General features: G+C 42.6%; 1 protein-coding gene across 1 annotated transcript; it reads right to left on the bottom strand.

The window, feature by feature from the left end:
- Positions 1-202: 202 nt before the first annotated feature.
- GPR150 (G protein-coupled receptor 150) lies at positions 203-5033 on the bottom strand. Its single transcript, XM_073541280.1, has one exon. It carries the CDS (start codon positions 4974-4976, stop codon positions 3717-3719), a length of 1260 nt encoding a protein of 419 aa, XP_073397381.1. The 5' UTR covers positions 4977-5033; the 3' UTR covers positions 203-3716.
- Between the last annotated feature and the right edge of the window lie 18024 nt (positions 5034-23057).

A 23057-nucleotide genomic window follows, 5' to 3' on the forward strand; every position in this document is an offset into this window, starting at 1 on the left:
CCAATTGTGGATGGCAATCATCAAGAAAGATGACGGCATCAGGTCTAACTCTCCGGGGTCTTTTCAGTAAGGTGAAAAAGGGGGAAATCACTCTTTTAATGGTGACCTAATGGTAACTGCCTAGGTGTAGTAATGTTATGGATAGAAAATACTAATATGCCAGACAGCTAGAACTCTATGCGCTAATAGGATTTTTTCATAATCCATTTTAATAATTTATTTGTTCATTCTTTGCCAATATATTTACCAGCATCAGCAATATTCATATGGTACATAGCACACACAAAAACGAAGTCACCTACCAGCTTTCTAGCAAAATACCAAGCTTCACAATGTACTGGGCATATGGGATTAGAGATGGCAGTGCACAATAGAGAAGTATACAACACGTTACTTGCCATTGCCAAATATCCATTTAAAAGCAGCTCAAACCTCATTCTTTTTTCCCCCCACAACTGACGTATTGCCTTTTAGTTTTGTTGGTTTTGCAATAAATTCCATAGTTTTCCTATCCTTCCAATATAATTCGTTAACACTTGTTTATGGCCTACAATGAACTCTAAAGGACAGAATTACAGTGATGCTTGAAAGTCTGTGACCCCATTCAGAATTTTCTATATTTCTGCATAAATTTGGCCTAAAACGGCATCAGTCCTAAAAGGAGATAAAGAAAACCAAGTCAAACAAATGAGTCAAAAATATTAGCCTTTGCAATTTATTTATTTTTTTTTAATGAGGAAATTGATCAGATAATTTGAAGGTGTAATTAGTCTGGTGTTTCCAATTATCGAAATAATTCAGGTGTGAGTGGGCAACATGCTTAATTTAAAGAATAGGGATCTATCAAAGTGTCATGTATGTTCACAAGACGTTCACAACAAAGGCGATTTCTGAGGACCTCAGAAGAAGAGTTTTTGATGCTCATGAGGTTGAAAAAGATTACAAAAACATCTCTAAAAAAAAGTTTTTACTCCACCAATCCATAGCCAGTCAGATTGAATATAAATGGAGAAAGATATTCAAGACCATTGTTACCCTCCCCAGGAGTAGTCGACTAACAAAGAACACTCGAAGAGCAAAGTTTATAATAATACGTGTAGACACAAGGTAACCTCTAAGCTACTAAAGGCCTATCTCACATTAGCATATGTTAATTTTCATGAGTCCACCATCATGGGGATACTGAACAACAATGGTGCATGGCAGGATTGCAAGGAGAAAGCCACTGTTCGCCAAAAAGAACATTTCTGCCCCCCAATTACTGCAAATATTTCATTATAGTTTTTGCTGCACAGGGATGTCACATCAGATACTGTCAGTAAAGCTTCATATACTTTTGCCATTTTGGATCATTTCCTTAAATAAAATAGTAACAAAGTATAATATTTTTGACTAATTTGTTTTATTTGATTCTCTTCATTTACATTTAGCATTTGCGTGAAGATCTGATGTAGTTTTAGGCCAAATTTATGTAGAAGTATGTACAATTCTGAAGGGTTCACAAACTTTCAAGTACCACTATTTATCATGCAACAAACATTGATAAAACAATAAGCATTAACAGGTTTTATGCATATATTACAAACGTATAGTACCTTGTTGAATATGCAAGCTCTTTATGACATAGTTGTTAGTTTTATACATGGCTCACTGGCGTCTCTCCAGGTAAAATTATAGATTACTGTGTCTGTCATGCCACCTTCTTCTCTGCATGGAAAAATCTGTGAGACAATGCAGTAATTCTGACATGATTACAAATGACCTTTCATCTTGAGATATATGACCAAAAGTCACAATGGATGATTGTAGCCCAAGTCCAAAAGAAGAAGTTTCTTGTAAATCAGCATTTCTCGCAAAACCGTTAGGGTTATGTGCAAACTCTTGGTTTTTGTAGCGTTTGTTTTCTGCATTAAAAAACAGACAAGTGGCAGGTACAATACACACATTAATTTCTAAAGTCTATTTATCATATGCAAATTAATTAATTTTGACTAGTTGATAGGGGGTTAGTTTCTCTAGACTAGTCGTCCCTCTCAGCATGTTATCACTCCCCTGTGGGCGTGATAACATGATCTGCAGTAGTTGGCATCATCGCCAGCTGTCTTGCACATGCATGTGGCTTTCTTCACCTAGGTCATTACGCCTCTGAAGCTGGGTGTGCGCTTCCCAGCTTCGGAGGCGCTCCGGGCATGTCCAGAAGCAGAGAGGAAATTTATGCAGGAAGGTATAATTGAAGGTGATTTGGGGGGATACTTGCCAGGTTCCCTTTAATTAGCCACATTTATTAGCTACATTGCTCATTTATTGTGGACTATCTTAAATCTCAACTGGATTTCCCTTTCTTAAGATCAAGTAAACTGGGCAATTATTCAGCAATTATAGCTTGTAGGAGGACGGTGTGGCTGCTCATTTCTCTGCAAGAAAGAGGCGCTAATAAAGATAAACTTGCGACTCTGGTTGCATCCATGGCATGAATTGCAGTTTATCTTATTAATTGAGTGCTGAAAGAGGTTAAAGATTAATAGGTGTGCTATATTGGAAAATATCCTTGCGCTTCTATATCTCACTGTACTGCCAAGAGTAATGTATTTCATAATTTTTTTAAAAAAATTATAATGCATTTAATAATTTAATAATTTCATGGTCAAACAAACTGATGTGAATACTTTTATACCCCAAAAAGCCAAAAGTATTCTAATAGTGAGTCCTTTATTGGCTAACCAGGGTCCTTCATCAAGCAAGTTTACAAGTGAATTACTTACACTAGCGCACAATTAAAGGATGTTACAACAGGACATTTGTGTATGGGGTGGACGGGGCAATGCCTCAGATGCCTCGCAAAGATAAGCCAAAGTAATAAAATGAAGCTTGAATTCCCAGATTTTTTTCTCGCTGTCATTCATAAAATAACCTTTCAATATTAAAGTTTTAAATCTGTCATAAATGTTTTACAAAAGGCATGTCCAGTTCATTCCTTATTGTATACCAGTCATTTTAAGAATGACAGAGAGAGAGAGAAAAAAAATCTAGGAATTCAAGCTGATAAGGATGTCCAGGTCTTTGACAAAAGGACTCAATCTAACACCAAGATTTATAACTCACTACATGGACACTTTTCACTCCCCAACCAGACTGACTCCAGATCACCAAGCCCTCACTACCACCACCTCTCCATTTGTAAGGAAAACCTTAATTTTATTAGCTTGCTTATATTTAGGAGGCATCACCTCATCTTGTCCTGTTATAATCTCTCCTAAATGTTGTGCTGTTATCTCAGTAATTCATATGTAAACCTGCCTGATAGCTTGCAAATATAATTTATCTGATTAGCCAATAAAGGTATCACTCCTAGAATACTTTTGTCTTTTTTGGTCAAAAAAGTATTTACATCGGTAAAACGGTACCAGAATATAATTTTTATTGTACGTCATAATCATGGGCACAGAAACAGAAGACATTTGTTTCTAAATGTAAGAGGTTTCCATGTTTTGAATTCTTAACATCTGGTGGAGGAACCAACAATTAGATAATAATACAAGAATTCAACATTTTTGTGAGGCTAGGTTTAGCGTTATGTACTGTTCAGTTGTTGACACAAAAACTATAGACTATATTCTAAAAAAAAATAGGACCCTGCACTGACTTTAACCTCTTTATGTCTGTATGGGATTTGCTCATTTGTAAATAGTTTTGTCCACTCCTAAAATCAACCCTCTTCACAAAGAAGTCTCAAATGGAGCACTAAGCTCTTTGTTTAAAGGAGAAAAAAAATGCAAGAAAGAGACAGATCGGCGTAGGACAGAAGATTCCTGTACTTCGGAGGTTGTGGTGCTGGATTCCTCTTTTTTTTGTGTAGATTTGCAGGATGAGAAGAGTTCCCTCTGGAAGGTGATCTCTTTGTGCTCTTGGAGGCAACAGGAAAAACACATCTTCTGCTCTAGGTTCCGGAGAAAAACATTGTTGGTTTTAAAGAAGAGATATACATAGGGGTTAACCGCGCTATTAGTCACAATAAAAATGCCCAGCACTGCCATCACTTCTTCATCCAAGCCAGTGATGGTGCCAAATGCCACTTTCATCTCTACAATAAAGTAGGGAAGCCCACACACAATGAATAAGATAATAATTATCAGAGTCAATTTTAACGTCTTAATCTTAGCTTTTGGAATGCAACTATTGGTAGCAATCAGTTTTAAGGGTCTCTTCATCACCTGAAGCTCCAGACCTCCATTACAGTTTTTAGGTATTCTGGACGACTTTCCCTTCCAGAGGATCCAGAGTATGTGAATGTATGCTACAGCCAAGATACAGAAGGGCAAGAAAAAAACTGTAACTGAGCTGTATATAATATAGACCTGGAAATGCCACCTAGGTAGCTGCCCAAAAATGTTGTGACACCTGCTACCCTCTTCTGTATAGACTGCTCTGAACACAAATGCTTGTGGCACGGAGAGAAGAAGTGCTAAGAACCAGCCCAAAGCTACAATGAACCTGGTAGGCAATGGGGTGCTTAAAGGGTTCATAATGACATGATGCCTCTCCAGGGCAAGTATGGCGATTATATTTGAGGATGCAATGAGTCCAGAAACTTGAAATACTTTGAAAATCCGACAAGCGACATCACCAGCTAACCATTCATCCTCCAGGAGCTCCCACACGATCTGAGAGAAGAGAGTCATAACTGACACATACAAGTCAGCTAATGCCAAGTGGGTGATTAAAAAGTTAATTTTCCTCTTTCTGTCTTTGCCATTGCAGATCTTGCACAGCACTGCACAGTTCCCCACCAGTGCCAGTGTAAAGATGATGGTCATTGTGACGATCCGCAGCTGCCTGTTGTAACGAGGGGTTTCCATGACTTTATTCTGGTCCGACGAAGAGGTGTTCAGAAGTGAATGAGTTGAGCGCACATTACTGCCAACCAGAGACTGGTTCTTGTCTTGGGTAAAGCTCCAATAGAGGAATAATTCATCCATAGTCTTGTAGTAAGTGGCTGCAGGAGCTGTTCTGAGTCACCCTGGTGCTGAAATTTTCAGGAGCAGACTCATGGAACACAGTGTACAATTAGAGTTTTCATGTATGCCTGTCATGTGACGCTCATGTATGAGTGGTCTTCAGCCATGCCCCTGTTCTACACTGCTCATTAAATGTGGTGGGGGCGAGCATCCGATGTGCAGAGCTTTTCATCTAGTAGGAATTTCCTTTTCGCTGAAGCAACCTGTTGCTGTTCATCTCATGGTGCACAATTCTTAATTATAATTAGTACAGAAGGAATACATCTGTGTGTGTCTGATAGCTGGAGAGTTATATGTTAATTATGTTTATAGGCTACTTATAGTATTTTAGCTTACTGTAAGCCATTTATGTTTCCATGAAATGTATTAGACTATAGTAACAGATAAGGAAATTACATAATGTGGGAATCAATTCTAGCTGACAATCTATGGAGGACTTACACTAGGGTTTCACTGATTCACATATTCAAACAAGAGACAGCTATTAATTATGCACAATCAATAAAAAATATAATTCATATTTATTTACGATACATCATTAAAAACAGTATAAAATGGTACAGTGTGAGGTTGAGATCAAATAGTAAGGATATAGGGGCCATCTTCTGGTCAATCAGAGTTATTGCAAGAATATATTAACATATATTAGTGTTTTATTTATTTTATTCACTTATACAGCACTATTAATTTCCACAGCGCTTTACAGATATCTTCTCCATGGGTCTCTCAATCTAAATTCTCTACCAGCATTAAAGGCATTAAAAGGTGTAGAGATACAGGGTTAGTGGGTGAACTTGTCCGCTGTCCCGGCTGTCTTTAGAAAGACTGCATGGACCAGGGCTCATACCACTGAACACCTGCTCTCTCTTCCCGTGGGCAGAACACTACTCAGACAACACAGGGTGAGGGTAAAACAGTATGACAATAATTTATTGAACCACCAACACCCAATAGCATATAGGACAGTCCCAGTAAAGATGGTGCAAAATACAGACTCTCACCCTTCCGCTGACTTGCTGGGATTATAGCTGTTTCCAGGGCCGAGTACCCCCACCAGTGGCTCCCCGCTTTTGGCAAGCCCCCACAGTGAGGCGGTAACGACTAGCTTAGGAAGCTGACAGTCCATTGATGTACGAGGCTAGGTGACTTGATTGTCCCAATACCTCAAAAAGAGGAAAAAATCCTCCAAAAAATTCAGGAGAAAACCAGACCGGCCTAAATGCATCTGCACTAATCCAGGGTGCAGCGGACCCAAGTAACATGGCAGCTGCACAGGTGCATAAATACCAAATGAACCAGCCAGCCTACAATCAGGGATTGGCCGTGTGGCACACCAGTGCAGAAGAAATAATCCGCATGTGGCAGTGTTCACACAGGGAATGCAGGGCTTCTGGCTCACAGCCTCTTAGTAACACCATATAGGGGGGCTGCCCAGTGCCAACTAGAATGCATCCCGTGTGAACAGAGGCCACAAGTTTGCAGAACCATTTGGGCCCAACTGCACCCTGAAAGAAATATAAAAAGTGCACAAAAACATATCAATATATGTAAGGTATTGGTTGATATTAAGGCCTTAATACGGAAGCTGGAAAACTGCGTCAAAGTTCCTTACACTTGCCAGTCCTACTCTAACATGAAAACCTCAAAAAGAGTAAAAAATCCTCCAAAAAATTCAGGAAAGAACCAGACAGGCTTTTAATGTAGCTGCACTAATACAGGGTGCAGCGGACCCAAGTAAAATGGCAGCTGCACAGGTGCAATAATACCAAATTAGTCAGCCAGCCTACAATCAGGGATTGACCATGGGGCACACCAGTGCAGAAAAAATAATCCGCATGTGGCAGTGTTCAAAGCGTCTTAGCTCACCTTGAAAAAGACACTTTAGGTGTCGAAACGTGTGGGTTATCCTTACGCCACTTTGGCTACCTGACTGCTTCCCACATGACGGGGTGATTGTGCCCTTACCCTGACTGACTGACCTGCGGTGATGTATTAGTCCACCTTATCCTATCTAGTCCATTGACTTTTTCCATCAGGGTTCTTTCTTTATTAAGGATATAGAAACTTGGGACCCAGCTTAAATAACTCTTTGTTGGTTAACAATATTTAATCTTTCCCTTTGTTCCTTAATGTGGTGTAAAATGTATTGGCATATTGTGGGGTTGTATCAGCAGCATTTTTTACATGATATATGGTTTGCATATTATACGAATATTAGCGGCCAGTGGTTGCTTAATGTCTTGTATCGATTCTTGGGGACTATGTTTGTCCTGATTCAATGCATTTTTTAAGTATTTTTAACTGTGTGCTGTTCTTTGGTTTTGTATACAATAAAATTTATTTTTGATATATCTCCTGGTATTGGGTGTGGTGATCCTAAAATATATGCATGCTCTTTCCTCTTTTTGTTCTGATATAGGCCACATGCATTTAGTGATCCCATGTACATTATTCTTTCCATTTATATAATGATGGTGCCCACTTGATATATTCTCCAATTTTAGAACAATACTAGGACTGTAATACTAGGACAGATACAAAAGCTAATAAGCAGCCAGTGATCAAATGGCAGCTATTGAACATTAATTCAATGAAAATAAGGGTCAACCATCATTCTCTAATGAACTCTAGCTCATGTCCCTGGGCCTACTGAAATAATATGTCTGGATAATTCAGATTAAATATGGTGTTGCCACAAAAGGGTAAAAGGTTTTTCCCATAGCCAAATAATTTTTCACAAAGCACAGTAAATGCATACTTATTGTTAATATACAGACTAAGCATAACATAAAGTACAAATGCTGCTTTGCTGATATGGGGAGAAGGGATGAGTAATGAAAAACAGAGTGATGCATAAAATTATTGTACTGAGCTTTCTAACAAGTCTTGCACCTCATCCAAGAAAAAAAAATGCGTGGGTGCTGTATAGTTTCCTCCATGATTCTTCACTTTGCTTTGCTGTGTTCATATGGGAAAGATGACAGCAGAAAGTCTCCTGCCACTATCTGAGTCAATTGCAAATTTTAAGAATGAAAACTGTTGAAAATGAAGGCTACCAGTCATAGTATGGTCAGATGCAGTGTTATTCCTCCTGTGTACACACAAGACAATGTTTTTTAAAGTACAGTTTACTTTTAAAGCACCACTCCAGCATTTTATTTATTTAATGCTGGAGTGGTGCAATTAATCTAATTTCCTGCACTCTGTGTAATACTTACAAGCTGCCATGTTCATCTTTTTTTTGGTTGGTCTTCTGCAGGCTGGGATCTGCTGGATAACTCCAATGTTTGCTGGGCGATCCAGAAGTCACAACCAGAGGCGTATCGGGGGGGCATCTGGGGCATGTGCCCCGGGCGCTTCCGGCAGGGGGCCGCAGTCGAACCGCCTAATGCGGCAGTCCGCAGTGTCTCTCCCGGCGGCAGCATTCTGCCGCCCCCCGGACTGGGAGTCAGCTGTTCTCTGTGTCGGCTGTCAAGCTGACAACCAGCACACAGAAGCTGCAGGGCGCTGGCTCCCAGGGATCAATTGCACTCGCATCTTACAGACGCGAGTACAATTGAAGCTCTTGTTTACATATCCAGCAGAAATTGACTTTACACTAGCCTGACAGCAGATGGCGATAGTGTGAAGTTAAATGTTTGCTGTATTGTGGGGAGGGAACTCTCTTCTTATTGTTAGTTTTACTTTCGCTTTTGACTGTATTATACCAGCAGCAGGGCTGTGTGCTACTAACTGAATTCTTATCTCATGTTTACCCATTAGAAGTAAATACTGTTTATTGAAGATAACTTGCTCAGTGAAGTTCTCCTGTGTACCGGTGAATTCTCAAAAGATACACTCTGCTACAGGTTATGGGCCCAGACCAGAGACACCCAGGCGCCCAGACACCCAGGAGATAACCTCAGACACGGAGAAGCAGATAATCTCTGTTAACAGAAGGAGATAAAATCCAGTGAACAGAGACTGAAAAAAATCCAGATACAGAGGGACAAAGGAATTTATGTTCCAGGAACTGGATGACTGCACACTGGAAATAATTACAGAGAATCACCACACACAGGATATACAGGAACTCTCAAGAAGAAAGAAGAATATCTTCATAAAACAAGTAAGATTATATAAAAATGATGTGCAGCACTGAGCTGAAACTCACAGTAGCTAAGCTGAACAGTAAAAATTATCAGTTATGGAAATTCAAAGTAGAGATGTTGTTATCTAAAGATGATTTATGGGAATTAATCATTACAGATAGACCTGATGAAGATAGTCAGACATGGGATAGAAAGAATAGAAAAGCTAGAGCCACCATTAGCTTATTAGTGGATGATGCTCAATTAATACACATAAGAAATGAAGAAATAGCGAAAGGAATGTGGGACGCATTGAGAAAATTACATGAAAGACCCAGTTTAGATCAAAAGTTATTTCTATTAAGAAAGCTTTACAATATTAGATTGAGTGCAAATGACGATATGCAGAAGCACATATTCTCAATGATGGAAGTAATATCACAGCTAAGGTCTATTGGTGAAGACATTAAAGAAAGTCATGTAGCAGCAATATTATTGTGCAGTTTACCAGATTCATATACAGCCTTGATAAATGCAGAAAGATAGGAAACACTTAGCTAACCTAAATGAATTCAAGTCTCCAGGTCCAGATGAATTACACCCCAGAGTACTGAAGGAGATAGCAGAAGAAATTTTTGAACCCCTCTCCATAATCTTTGAAAATTCTTGGATAACAGGAGAAGTCCCAAAAGACTGGAGAAGAGCAAATGTTGTTCCTATCTTCAAAAAGGGGAAGAAGGTGGACCCAGGCAACTATAGGCCGGTGAGTCTGACTTCTGTACGAGGAAAGATCTTTGAACAAATTGTTAAACAACATGTATGTCAGTACCTGGATAAGAATGAACTGATTAAACAGAGTCAGCATAGGTTTGTAACTAATAAGTCATGTCAGACTAACTTAATTTCCTTCTATGACAGAATCACTGATTGGCTGGATCAGGGAAATGCTGTAGATGTAGTATATCTTGGCTTCAGCAAAGCATTTGACAAAGTATCTCAGACAATCCTTATTGAAAAAATTACTAGATATGGAATGGACAAGGCAACTGTTAGGTGGATTCATAACTGGCTTAGTGATGGGACCCAAAGAGTGGTCGTAAATGGCTGCACATCCAGTTGGAAGAATGTCTCAAGTGGGGTACCACAGGGCTCTGTCCTGTGCCCTGTATTGTTCAACATCTTTATCAATGATTTAGATGAAGGAATTGAGGGTAAACTGATTAAATTTGCTGATGACACAAAGCTAGGAGGGATAGCTAATACTAGAGAAGAGAGAGAGAGGATTCAAAAAGATATAAATAAACTTGAGCAGTGGGCAGCAACTAGCAGAATGGTTTTTAACAGGAAAAAATGCAAAGTACTACATCTGGGCAATAAAAATGAAAAAAGTATATACAGAATGGGAGGAATAGAGCTAAGGAACAGCTCATGTGAAAAAGACTTGGGTATACTAATAGATCACAGACTGAATATGAGTCAACAGTGTAATGCAGCAGCAAAAAAGGCAAATGCAATTCTAGGATGTATTAACAGAAGCATACAGTCTAGATCACGTGAAGTTATTTTTGCCCTCTACTCCTCTTTGGTCAGACCTCATCTGGAATACTGTGTCCAGTTTTGGGCACCACATTTTAAAAAAGACATCAACAAACGAGCAAGTTCAGAAAAGAGCGACCAGAATGGTGACCAGTCTGCAAACCCTGTCTTATGAGGAAAGGTTGCATGATTTGGGAATGTTTAGCTTGCAAAAGAGAAGACTGAGAAGAGACTTAATAGCTGTCTACAAATATCTCAAGGGCTGTCATATTGTAGAAGGAACATCTTTATTCTCATTTGCACAAGGAAAGACTAGAAGCAATGGGATGAAACTGAATGGGAGGAGACACAGATTAGATATTAGAAAAAACTTTTTGACAGAGTGATCAATGAGTGGAACAGGCTGCCACGAGAAGTGTTGAATTCTCCTTCAATGGAAGTCTTCAAACAGAGGCTGGACACACCTCTGTCTGGGATGATTTATCGAATCCTGCTTTGAGCAGGGGGTTGGACTAGATGGCCCAGGAGGTCCCTTCCAACTCTACGATTCTATGATTCAATGATTCTATGCCCTAGAGACAAGACCAGAAAAAGACATCACATTAGATTTTGTGAAAACCAGACTAATAGATGAATATCAGAGAAGAAAAGAACAGACAAGTGATTCTTCTACTTCTGTGCCCTTGCACTCTGCTCTGTCGTGCGTCTCTGCACATGCTCCGTGCTCGTACTCTGTCTCTTGTCCCGTGCCTTGTCTTATGTTTGTCCGTTGTGCCATGTTCGTCTTTGTCCTGCTTGGACTTGTACTCCTTCTGTTATTCTCTGCCTTGCCTGTTTTCGCTATGCCTTGTTTCGTACCATGCCTTGCTCTGCCTTGTTCCTCCCTATGGTCTGTCTTTGCTTGCTCTGCCTCGCTCTCTCCTATGGTGCTCTGTAGTGCTCCCTGGCACACGCACCATACCTCCTTTCCTTGCCTTTGTGCTCTTTTCCATGTCTAGTCCCAAGTCTCTGCCTTGGCCCGGCTCTGGGCTTCGCCTACGCTCCGCTGCTAGACTCTTTCCTATTGTGCTCTCTTGCACGTTTCCAGGCTAATCCCAAGGTTCTCCCTTGGCCCGGCTCTGGGCTTCGGCCTACGCTCCGCTGCTAGCTCTGTTCTTGCTCTGTTCTTGCTTCATGTTTCTGTCTATGCTTCCGCTCCTGGTTCCGTACTCTGCCTAAGCTCTGCCTGGTTTCTTGTCTTGTCTTCCCTTGCTCTGTTTCTTCGTATGCTCTTTGCATGCACCTGGCCTTCCTTGCCTCCTGTTTGTGCCTCAGCTGTGCCCGCCCTAGCCGTGCCCGTCTGGTTGTGCCTCAGCCGTGCTCGTCGGTCAGTGACAGCTGTGTCGCCTGCCATGCCTCAGTCGGGTTTGCTGGAGTCTTGCCCGTCTGTCAGTGCCGCAGCCCAATCAGCTAGCCAGTGCCCCAGCCATGCCCTCTGTGCTCCCTTGCACTTCACGCTGTTTCCGCACTGTGCTCTGCGTGCTCTCTAAAGCACGTGCAGGCCCTCGCCTGCCCATGGCATACCTCCCCGTGCTTCTTTAAAAGTACGCGCAGGCCTTGCCATGTCCCCTGTCGTGCCCTCTTGCACGCACAGGCCCTAACCCTGTCCTGGAACCCTGTCCCTGGCGTGCCTCTCTGCACGCGCAGGACTCTGCCTTGTGACCTTGTGTCTTGGCGTGTCTCTACACACGCACTCTGTCTTACCTTGTGCTTTGGCGTGTCTCCAAGCACGCACCCTGCCTTGAACCTTGGCGTGTCTCCAAGCACGCACCCTGCCTTGAACCCTGGCGTGTCTCCAAGCACGCACCCTGCCTTGAACCCTGGCGTGTCTCCAAGCACGCACCCTGCCTTGAACCCTGGTGTGTCTCCAAGTACGCACCCTGCCTTGAACCTTGGCTTGCCTGCCGGATTCCCGAAACCTGCCGACCGTTGCCAGAGGTCCGGAACCAGATGACTGCGGCCTGATGTCCGGAGCTGATGTCCGCAGCCCGATGCCTGGACCCTGTCGGTCGCTGCCAGTAGTCCGGAGTCCGATGCCATCGCACCCCGTCTTGGATCCTGGCGTGTCCTAGCATGCATCCCTTCTAGAAACTCTTGTGTGATCCCTATCACGTATCCTGTCCTGGACCCTGGTATGTTTTCATGCACGTGTTATGCCTGGAACATTTGGCGTGCCCTTGCACGCATCCTGCCGTGTTTCACTATTTGTGCCCTGCACCTGATTCCCTGTTATGCCTTGCACCTGAATAAAGTGTGAATCCACATTTGAGGAAGAAACTGTGTGACTTCGCTTTATCTTTGGTATCCTGTCCGTCCTGTTGTCAGACACTCAATAGTGTCTCCTTGAGGCGGCCGTCTGGTCCAGCTGCCGTGGTGGCTCACCCCCTTGGTCTTGCCCCTGACACTCCCTGTACAGGGGGTGGGTTCTCACTAGGTCAGCTCGCCCTAGGTGGGTTGGTGCCACGGCCCAGAGGGTCCACTCTAAAAAGGAAAATGGGCTCAGCAGGAGCTGAGTCCGTCACAATAAGTATCTGATGAGAAAGTAGTTGAAATTGATGAAGAACAAAATATTGAAAATGAAGAAATACAACTACAAACAGACACAGAACCAAGACGTTCAATGAGAGAAAACACAGGTAAACCCCCAAAACGTCTCTCATACAAGACAAGCACAAGTAAAATTTATGAACCCACCTCTTGGGAAGACATATGTAAACTCCCTAAAGAAGAATAGAAGCAACATAAACAGAAATGAAATCTATATCTAAACGGTCAGTTTTTGAAATTTTGATTCATTTACCTTCTGACTGAGCACTCCACCTGTTAGCTGCAGGCGTTTTTAATCAAACCAGGGCCATTTCCCCTCCACAGAGATATAGACTTCAGTCCTAACAGAGGATTTTTCATAGGTTCCCATTCAGATGGAGACTACAGTCTTAGTGAGGATTGGCATAGAATAGGGACCTGGAAAACGAGAAATGCCTTAACGTGGCTTCCAGGTACACATAACTTGGCCATTTTATGCGCTAAACTTTCTCAATTTTTCATACTTCTAATGCAGTAATGCAATTCATTATTCATTTTTCATGTTTGCATGGTTTGGCGCTACAGTGTGCTTCCTTTTTTTGCTTGAATGTACCCATAAGAAGTAAATACTGTTTACTGAAGATAACTTACTCAGTGAAGTTCTCCTGTGTACCGGTGAATTCTCAAAAGATACACTCTGCTACAGCTCTGACCACCGTGTCAGAGCGACACCAGCAGTGTGATCAGGTCATGTGATCACGCTGCTGATGTCATTCGCTGGCACCCAAAGAGCATCGGTTGTAAGAGTGCTCCACTCTGGAGATGAAGAAACCACCTAAGATTAAGAAGGGGGTACATAATGTGCGGGGGGATTTAGAGTGGGAATGCAGGGTTATTTAGTGTGTGGGGAGGTTTGGAGTAGGGATGGTGTGTTATTTAACCCTTCATACATCAGACTACTATTCTGTCCATGTGACCTGGGACCTAAGTCCCAAGGACGGAATAGTACGTCTAGCGTGATTAGCGGCGCTCACGGGGGGGGAGCGCCGCTGATCGCGGCTGGGTGTCAGCTGATTATCACAGCTGACACCCGGCACTATGTGTCAGGGGCGGTCACGGACCACCCCCGACACATTAACCCCCGGCACACTGCGATCAAACATGATCACAGTGTACCGGCGGCATAGGAGAGAAGTGAGCATTGAGGGGGCTCCCTCCGTGCTTTCCTGAGACCCCCGGAGCAGCGCAATGTGCTGTGCTCCTCCCGAGGCCTCCTTCCCTGCAGGTCCCCGTATCCAATATGGCGGTGGGGACCTTCGGGGCCCTGCAGGGAGCCGGCTTCCTCATGCCTGCAAAGCGCCGACATGAGGAAGCCTCCAGCACTGCTTGTGACAGATTGCTGATCTGTCACAGCGATCTGTGATGTGACAGACCAGCGATCTGTCACATGACAGTGATGTCCCCCATGGGACAATTTAATAAAGTTAAAAAAAAAGTGTAAAAATAAGTTATAAAAAAAATCGCTAAATAAATTTCAAAAAAAAATTCCCTAATAAAATCATTTTTTGAAAATAAAAAAAAAATAAAAGTACACATATTTGGTATCGCCGCGTCCGTAACGACCTACCCTATAAAACTGTCCTACTAGTTAACCCCTTTATTGAACCCCTTAAAAAATAAAAAATGAAGCAAAAAATAATGCTTTATCATCATTCTGCCGAACAAAAAGTGCAATATGGCGCGATCAAAAAGACGGATATAAATAATCATGGTACCGCTGAAAACGTCATCTTATCCCGCAAAAAACGAGTCACCGCACAGTGTCATCAGTGAAAAAATAAAAAAGTTATAGCTCGCAGAATAAAGCAATGCAAAAATAATTTTTATAAAAAAAGACATAAATGAGGTATCGCTGTACCCGTACTGACCCGAAGAATAAAACCGCTTTATCAATTTTACCGCACGCGGAACAGTGTAAACGCACCCCCCAAAAGAAATTCATGAAACGCTGGTTTTTGTTCATTCTGCGTCCCCAAAATCGGAATAAAAAGTGATCAAAAACATCACATGCCCGAAAATAGTACCAATAAAAACGTCAACTCATCTCGCAAAAAATAAGACCTCATATGACTCGGTGGGTCAAAATATGGAAAAGTTATAGCTCTCAAAATGTGGTGATGCATAAGCTATTTTTACAATAAAAAGCGTCTTTTAGCGTGCGACAGCTGCCAAATATAAAAACCCGCTATAAATAGTAAATCAAACCCCCCTTTATCACCCCCTTAGTTAGGGAAAAATAATAAAATTTAAAAAAAATGTATTTCCATTTTCCCGTTAGGATTAGGGTTAGGGCTAGGGTTAGGGGTGTGTTGGGGTTAGGGTTGGAGTTAGGGTTGGAGTTAGAATTGGGGGGTTTCCACTGTTTTGGTACATCAGGGGCTTTCCAAACGCGACATGGCGTCCGATCTCAATTCCAGCCAAAAAAGGCAAATGGCGCTGCTTCCCTTCCGAACTCTGCCATGCACCCAAATAGTGGTTTACCCCCACTTATGGGGTATCAGCGTACTCAGGACAAATTGCACAATAACTTTTGGGGTCCTGTTACTCTTGGGAAAATAAAAATTGGAGGTGAAAAGATAATTTTTGTGGAAAAAATATGATTTTTTTAATTGTACGGCTGTACGTTATAAACTTCTGTGAAGCCCTTGGGGGTTCAAAGTGCTCACCACATATCTAGATAAGTTCCTTGGGGGGGTCTAGGTTCCAAAATGTGGTCACTTGTGGGGGGGGGTTTCCACTGTTTAGGCACATCAGGAGCTCTCCAAACTTGACATGGCATCCGATCTGAATTCCAGCCAATTTTGCAGTGAAAAAGTCAGACGGCGCTCCTTCCCTTCTGAGCTCTGCCATGTGCCCAAACAGTGGTTCCCCCCCACATATCAGGTATTGGCGTACTCAGGACAAATTGCACAATAACTTTTCCAGTCTAATTTCTCCTGTTACCCTTGGTAAAATAAAAAAAATTGAACCTGATGTAATTTTTTTTGTGAAAAAAAGTTAAATGTTCATTTTTTTAAACATTAAAAAAATTCCTGTGGAGCACCTGAAGGGTTAATAAACTTCTTGAATCTGGTTTTGAGCACCTTGAGGGGTGCCATTTTTAGAATGGTGTCACCTTTGGGTAGTTTCTATCATATACACCCCTCAAAGTGACTTCAAATATGATGTGGTCCCTAAAAATAAAATGGTGTTGTAAAAATGTGAAATCGCTGGTCAAATTTTAACCCTTATAACTGCCTAACAAAAAAAAATTTTGGTTCCCAAATTGTTCTGATGTAAATTAAACATGTGGGAAATGCTACTTAAGTTTTTTGAGTGCAATATATCTGTGATTTAAGAGCATAAAAATTCAAAGTTGGAAAATTGCGAAATTTTCAAAATTTTCGCCAAATTTCTGTTTTTTTCACAAATAAACGCAAGTTATATGAATGAAATTTTACCACTAACATGAAGTACAATATTTCACAAGAAAATATTGTCAGAATCACCAGGATCCATGGAAGCGTTCCAGAGTTATTACTTCATAAAGGGACAGGGGTCAGAATTGTAAAAATTGGCCCGGGCATTAACATGCAAACCACCCTTGGGAGTAAAGGGGTTAATGTGCAGGGAAATTTGGAGTAGAGTTGGGGGTTCTTAATGTGTGGGGAGATTTGGAGTGAGGATGGGGTGCTATTTAATGTGTGGGGAGATTTGGAGTAGGGATGGGAGTTAATGTGGGAGGATGTGGAGTGGGGATGGGGGTTATTTAATGTGTGGGGAGATTTGGAGTGGGGATGGGGGTACTTAATGTGTGGGGTGTGTGGGGGGATTTGGAGTGGGGATGGGGGATTTAATGTGTGTGGGGAGATTTGTATTGGCGCCTTTGAATGAATTGAACATGAAGAGGAAGACAAGGTTAAGGTAATCTCTGACTTCCTCTTCATGTTCAATTTGTACGAAGGCAGGGACTGTGACACCAGCGACGATTGGGCGCTGGGCACCACGTGTCATACAACCTCATGGTAGCCCTAGGACCTCCATGGGCTGGGCTTACCCTGGAGGGACGTGACTAAAGGCCCCGTCACACTAAGCGACTTACCAGCGATCCCGACACCGATATGAAGGTGTCAGGATCATTGGTAAATCGCTATGTGATCGCTGGTGAGCTGTCACACAGACAGCTTCACCAGCGATCAGCACAGCGATGCCGAGCGCCCGGCATCGCTGGCCATCCTGTAAAAAAATAGAATCAAAATAAAAAATATAGTTATTCTCACCTTCCGACGTCCTGTTCAGCCATCCCGCCTCTCTCCACGCTCCGGTCCCAGTGATCCTTTGCACGAATGACCGCGAGATGTCACAGTCTCGCGGGATAACAAAGTCTCGCGGTCATTCGTGCAAAGGATCACTGGGACCGGAGCGTGGAGAGAGGCGGGATGGCTGAACGCGACGTCGGAAGGTGAGAATAACTATATTTTTTATTTTTTTTATTATTTTTTACACCTGATCGCTGGTCTCCCGCCTGTCACACACAGCGATGCGTGCTGGCCAGCGGGAGACCAGCGACCAAAGAAATGTCCAGAGATTTCTTGCAGCGATCAGCGATACCGGCAGGGGGGCCGCTCGCTGATCGCTGTCACACATAGCGATCTCGCTGGTGAGATCGCTGTTATGTCACAAAAGTTGTGACTCAGCAGCGATCTCGCTACCGAGATTGCTTAGTGAGACGGGGCCTTTAGTGTCTACCGGGTATTTACTAGAGGCTGTGATGCTTAAGATAGGCTGGGCTGCAGATAGACACCACTGACCACTCTAGGGCAGTCCCTGGAACTGCAGCAGCTGACCAGAGGGCCTGAGAATTGGTACAGGGTACAGGTTAGCAAGACAGAAGTATTGTCAGACAGTCTGAGGTCATGGCAGGCAGCACAGAATTCATATACGAGGTCTTGAGCGGAGAGATCAGGATAATGAGAAGGCATGCCGGGTCAATAACAGCTGAGACAAAGCAGGAATATGCCAATACAGGAATCTAGAGACAGAGCTACTAGAACCTAAGTTCAGGCCAAGAATGGAGGGTGGATTTGTCTGATATATCACCTGCTGGCAGGTGATAAGCCTGGGAAGCAGATCTCTGCTGGACAGAATGCATACAAATTCCTTCTGAGTTCGGCCGCAATCCACTATGACTCACAAGCAACAGAGCTGGAAGTGAAGTACTAGGCAGCTCACAGAGATGGTCAGTTACTGGGTGGAGCAGAGCAGAATACGCAGTGATTGTGGAGGTGCTTAGAAGGTGTGTGAGTGGCGGGCGTAACAGTGTCCCCCCTTATGTCCAGTCCTTTTCTAGACAGACCAGCAGACTCTTCTCAAGAATTGCATGGGCACTGATGTTCCTGGCACGACTCCTCAGAACTCAGAGCCAAAGTCCTTCACTTCAAACACATCCGAAAGAACCACAGGGACAGGAGGAACCGACAGAGGCAAAAGGGACCGAGAAGGCTTTGTTTCTGGAGAACTTGCATATGCCCACATGACCAACCAGCATGGATTTGTGTCCAGCGGACAGATTTCTTCTTCTCCTAGCCGAAGAAACAAAGGTTTTAGCAGGAAGAATATCCTTTAGAGGGACAGAGCCGCTTCCCCAACTCTAGCTGGGAAAGGGATGTATTGTGGTTCCTCCTCTGAATCTGTCATATCGAAGGATAAAGACAAGACATGAGCTTTAGGCAAAGACAGAGGAAAAACCCAGCCACAGGGTGCACGATACGATCCCCATTGAAGCACCTGGCTGATGGATAGCAACTGTCAAATTGCGATGCAACCAAGGGAGGCCTAGAACAACAGAGTTTGCAGACTTGGGTTGCATTAAGAAACATTTTTTGGGGAATGTTGAGTTCCGAACTGCAGGGTGACTGACAGTGTGATATAATGAATAGGTTCTGCCAGGAGATGTCCTTCAATGGAGGCAATAGACAGGGAATAATCCAGCTGTATTGAGATCCACATGAATGAAGTTGTCAGTAGAGCCGGAATCTAGATGGTCAGCCACAGAGAAAGACCTCTCTTACCAGGACATGGAAACTTTGGTCACCAGTTTTGCAAAGTAATCTCTCTTACCTAGGGTCACCTCTCTGACAAACCCTATAAGCAGGAGTTCTCTGGGCTATACTGGGTATTGATGAACATAATGGCCTTTGCCACCACAGTACATGCTCATGTTGTCATGATTCTTTTGCTGTCACTCTAGCAGAGTGTTTGACTCTCTCTACTTGCATCGGCTTTATACCAGAAGGTGGACCTTACAGCAAGGTTGGAACTGACCTGGGAGGTTCCCTAAAAATAGAAGATACTTGAGCCTGTTCCAGAGCTTGTTCATGGAAACAGAGATCAATCCTAATAGCGAGATGTATAGGAGAATCCATAGACGATGGTAGATCTCTGCCTGCCAACTAGTACGTAATTTGACCGTACAGACTCTGCCAGAAGGTCGCCACTAGGGCCTCTTCATTCCAGGCCAGCTCCGTCATCAGAGTGCGGAAGCATGAGGCATCCTGAGCCATGGTATCTGTGCCCTGTCTTAAGAAAGAGTCAGCAGGGACAAGGTGAAAGACTAGGTGCTGCCATCTTTTTGAATACTGCTTGGAATATCTACAAGAATCTCCCAACTTCGCGAGTCTCAATCTTGGTCTGGTCTGAAGTGAAAAGATGAAGCTAAAGCTTTGCTGTTCCATTAGACACTGGACTCCTGGCATCTCCCCTGCAGACGATGTCGATGCTGAGGAAGGCGGACCTGTTGCAGTTGAGGAGTGGTCTTGACGTTTACGTTACACACGAACGTCCTCATACATGACTGGTAGAGATTTGGAGTATTTAAATCTGGTCAGCAGGGTATTGCTGATGGGTGTGGACCCACTGCGCCACAGGCCGAGTGAGTTCAGTCGTGCACCCCTATGACTCACAAATAGCAGTGCTGGAAGTGAAGTACAGGGCACCTCAGAGCTCAGTCACTAGGTGGAGCAGAGCGAAACACATGGTGAGTGGGGCGGCACTTAGAAGGCATGCAAGTGGCTGGTGTAACAGTGTATCTGCTCACTTGTGGTGTTTGGGTTTCACAGACTTTAGAAATTTGTTTAGAAGTAGACAGAACTTTCAGTTTTTTTCTTCTGTTCTTATTTTTATTAATGCCATCACATTAATATCGTTTCATAAAAAGTAACACTATTGCTAAAAGTAACTGTGTAAGATAAAGTGGTCATGAAACTCTGATCTGACTTTCTTTAGAAAGTGGTGCCATATCATCACTGCCAGAGCTCTTTGTACTTCTTTACACTGAAGATAGTTCAGTGATGTTGGCTGTATGTTTTGGGTCAGTGTTTTGCTGCAGAGTAAATTTGGAGCCTGTGAGATTCTTCCCTGGCTGCATTGCATTTGCATTATGGATAAGTAACTTGCGGTATTTCTCAGCGCTGAGAGCACCAAGAAAAGGTCAATGTTGAGGTCCATAGAGGCAGTGGTTTTCAAAGGAAACTTAGCACAGCAGTTGAAAGACACATAATGCTTATTTACCTTTGAAATTTTAAGACATTAAGCAGTGTCTTCAGTTCAGAACTGGCAGCGGCCAGTGGAACCCAGCTATTAGGTGGCTCAGTGGTTAGCCAGGGGTCCTGGGTTCGAATCCCACCAAGGACAACATCTGCAAGGAGTTTGTATGTTCTCCCCGTGTTCGCGTGGGTTTCCTCCGGGTACTCCAGTTTCCTCCCACATTCCAAAGACATACTAATAGGGAATTTAGATTGTGAGCCCCATCGGGGACAGTGATGATAATGTGTGGAAACTGGAATATGTTAGCGCTATATAAAAATAAAGATTATTATTATTATTCTAACAATATAGTGTTGGAAGAAGTCCAGCCAGAAGTCATTTTCCTAGAAGACTTGTGGCCAAAAAGCATACCCTCAACATCCAAAGCCAAGTGACTCAACTTGTGCACAAAAAACAGAAGAATCGCAGCATGCACTCTGGACTGATGAGTGAAAATATAATATATTTGGCTGTAAAAAAGGCAGCTTGCTCCCCAAAATAGTGCAATAATGAGTATCTGCAACAGTGAAGCATGTGGAGGTTAGGTTCCATGCAAATGTGGAGTTGCATTTCAGCAAATGGAGTTGCGTATCTGTTTAAGATGAATGGTGATCTTACTGCTAAGAAATACAGGCAGATGATCATCCATCAGTGAGGCGTGTGAGGGGGTGTTCGAAGATTCCCACGCACCTCTGGAACTGTTTAATTGTATTTTATTATAAATTATGTTATTTATGATATGGCCACTAGATGGAAGTACTGTTTCATGATGTAACAGATTTTGCCTGCATATTCTGTTAGTTGTATACAGGGTTAACTTAGGTGGGTGATAGTTTTTTTTTTAATTTGTTTATTAAACAACAACAAACAGATGTACACATTTTGTAAATAGCCAATGTATACACGATCATCATAATGTCTGTAAAGGGAGAAAACCAACAAGTTTACATATTGAGTTATTTGTACAGATCTCAGTGTCACCGGTCCTCACTCTCTTGCGAGGCCTATGGATAATCTAGGAGTAGTTACAAGAACCCATTATTCATCTATACAAATGTTTGGCTATGCATAACCCAGAATGATACATTACAACCAACATATCTAACATAATACAAAAAAACTATTACTCCTACCCTGCTGCCAAAACACCCTCCAAAGCACTGATGACATTATAAACCTATAAAGTATGAGTCAATATATTTTTCACTACAGCTATTATGCTAATGACAGACCACTATCTACGCGTTGGTATAGTAAGGTGAGATGTATTCCATACATCCCAAATTGTATTAAACTTCCCCAAGCAACCCCTTTTCTGGTACAGTGTCCGCTCGTAAGGTTTAATTGAATTTACTAGTTCAATCCAAGCTCTAAGAGAAGGATGTTGATTACCCATCCAGCGTAAGGCCAATATTTTCCTGGCTAAAATAAGTGTCTCCCGCAGGAAAAGTCTGATGTGGTGTCCCCATAGCTCTTCCTCCAGCACACCAAACAGACATACCAATGGAGTGAGAGGAACAGGAGTACCCATGAGGGAGGTTAACAACGAGGTCACCTCGCTCCAAAGGGATAGAATGGTAGGGCATCCCCACACCATATGTATAAAATCCGCATCCATTTTATGACATCTTAAACATTCTGAGGATTGGGACCACCCCATCCTAAATAGCTGTAGTGGGGTCAGATATGACTGGTGCACTATATACATTTGAGTCATTTTATTATTGGCTGATGGAGACACCCCAGTTGGAGAACCAAGGATCTCCTCCCAATCTTCATTTTGGATATCGGAAACTAAAGATCTCCACCTCTCCGTTACTGATGATAAAGCAGAATTAGAGCCCGCGGACAACATATAAGTATATAAGGTAGAATAAGACTCTGGGGGCCTTGTGATTTGAGAATCCCTATCAAAGGAAAGGACGATATTGCTTGGGTCGTATTTCTGTTACATGTGATTGAATTACTGATCTAAGCTGTAGGTATCGAAAAAATTGGGACCTTGGGACACCATGTTTAATTTGCATTTGCTCAAAGGACATTAGGACATTGTGATCATATAAATAATTAATTGAGGAAACCTTATATGAGATCCAGAATTGAGTGGACGTGTGGTTTAATAGCATCAGGAAACAGGAATTATTTCATAATGGCATTTCAGCTATAACATCAAGTTGTCTCCAGACTGACCTTGCCAACTGGAGTAAAGGTAATAATCCAGAGATGTTAGGTTTGTCTACATCTAAAA

The sequence above is a fragment of the Dendrobates tinctorius genome, unplaced genomic scaffold (assembly GCF_039654945.1).
Source record: "Dendrobates tinctorius isolate UK_male_01 unplaced genomic scaffold, ASM3965494v1 ptg000003l, whole genome shotgun sequence".
In the NCBI taxonomy this organism is placed as follows: domain Eukaryota; kingdom Metazoa; phylum Chordata; class Amphibia; order Anura; family Dendrobatidae; genus Dendrobates; species Dendrobates tinctorius.

Excerpts from the sequence above, each read along its gene's own strand:
- GPR150 (XM_073541280.1), bottom strand. The coding sequence starts at position 4,976 with ATGGATGAATTATTCCTCTATTGGAGCTTTACCCAAGACAAGAACCAG.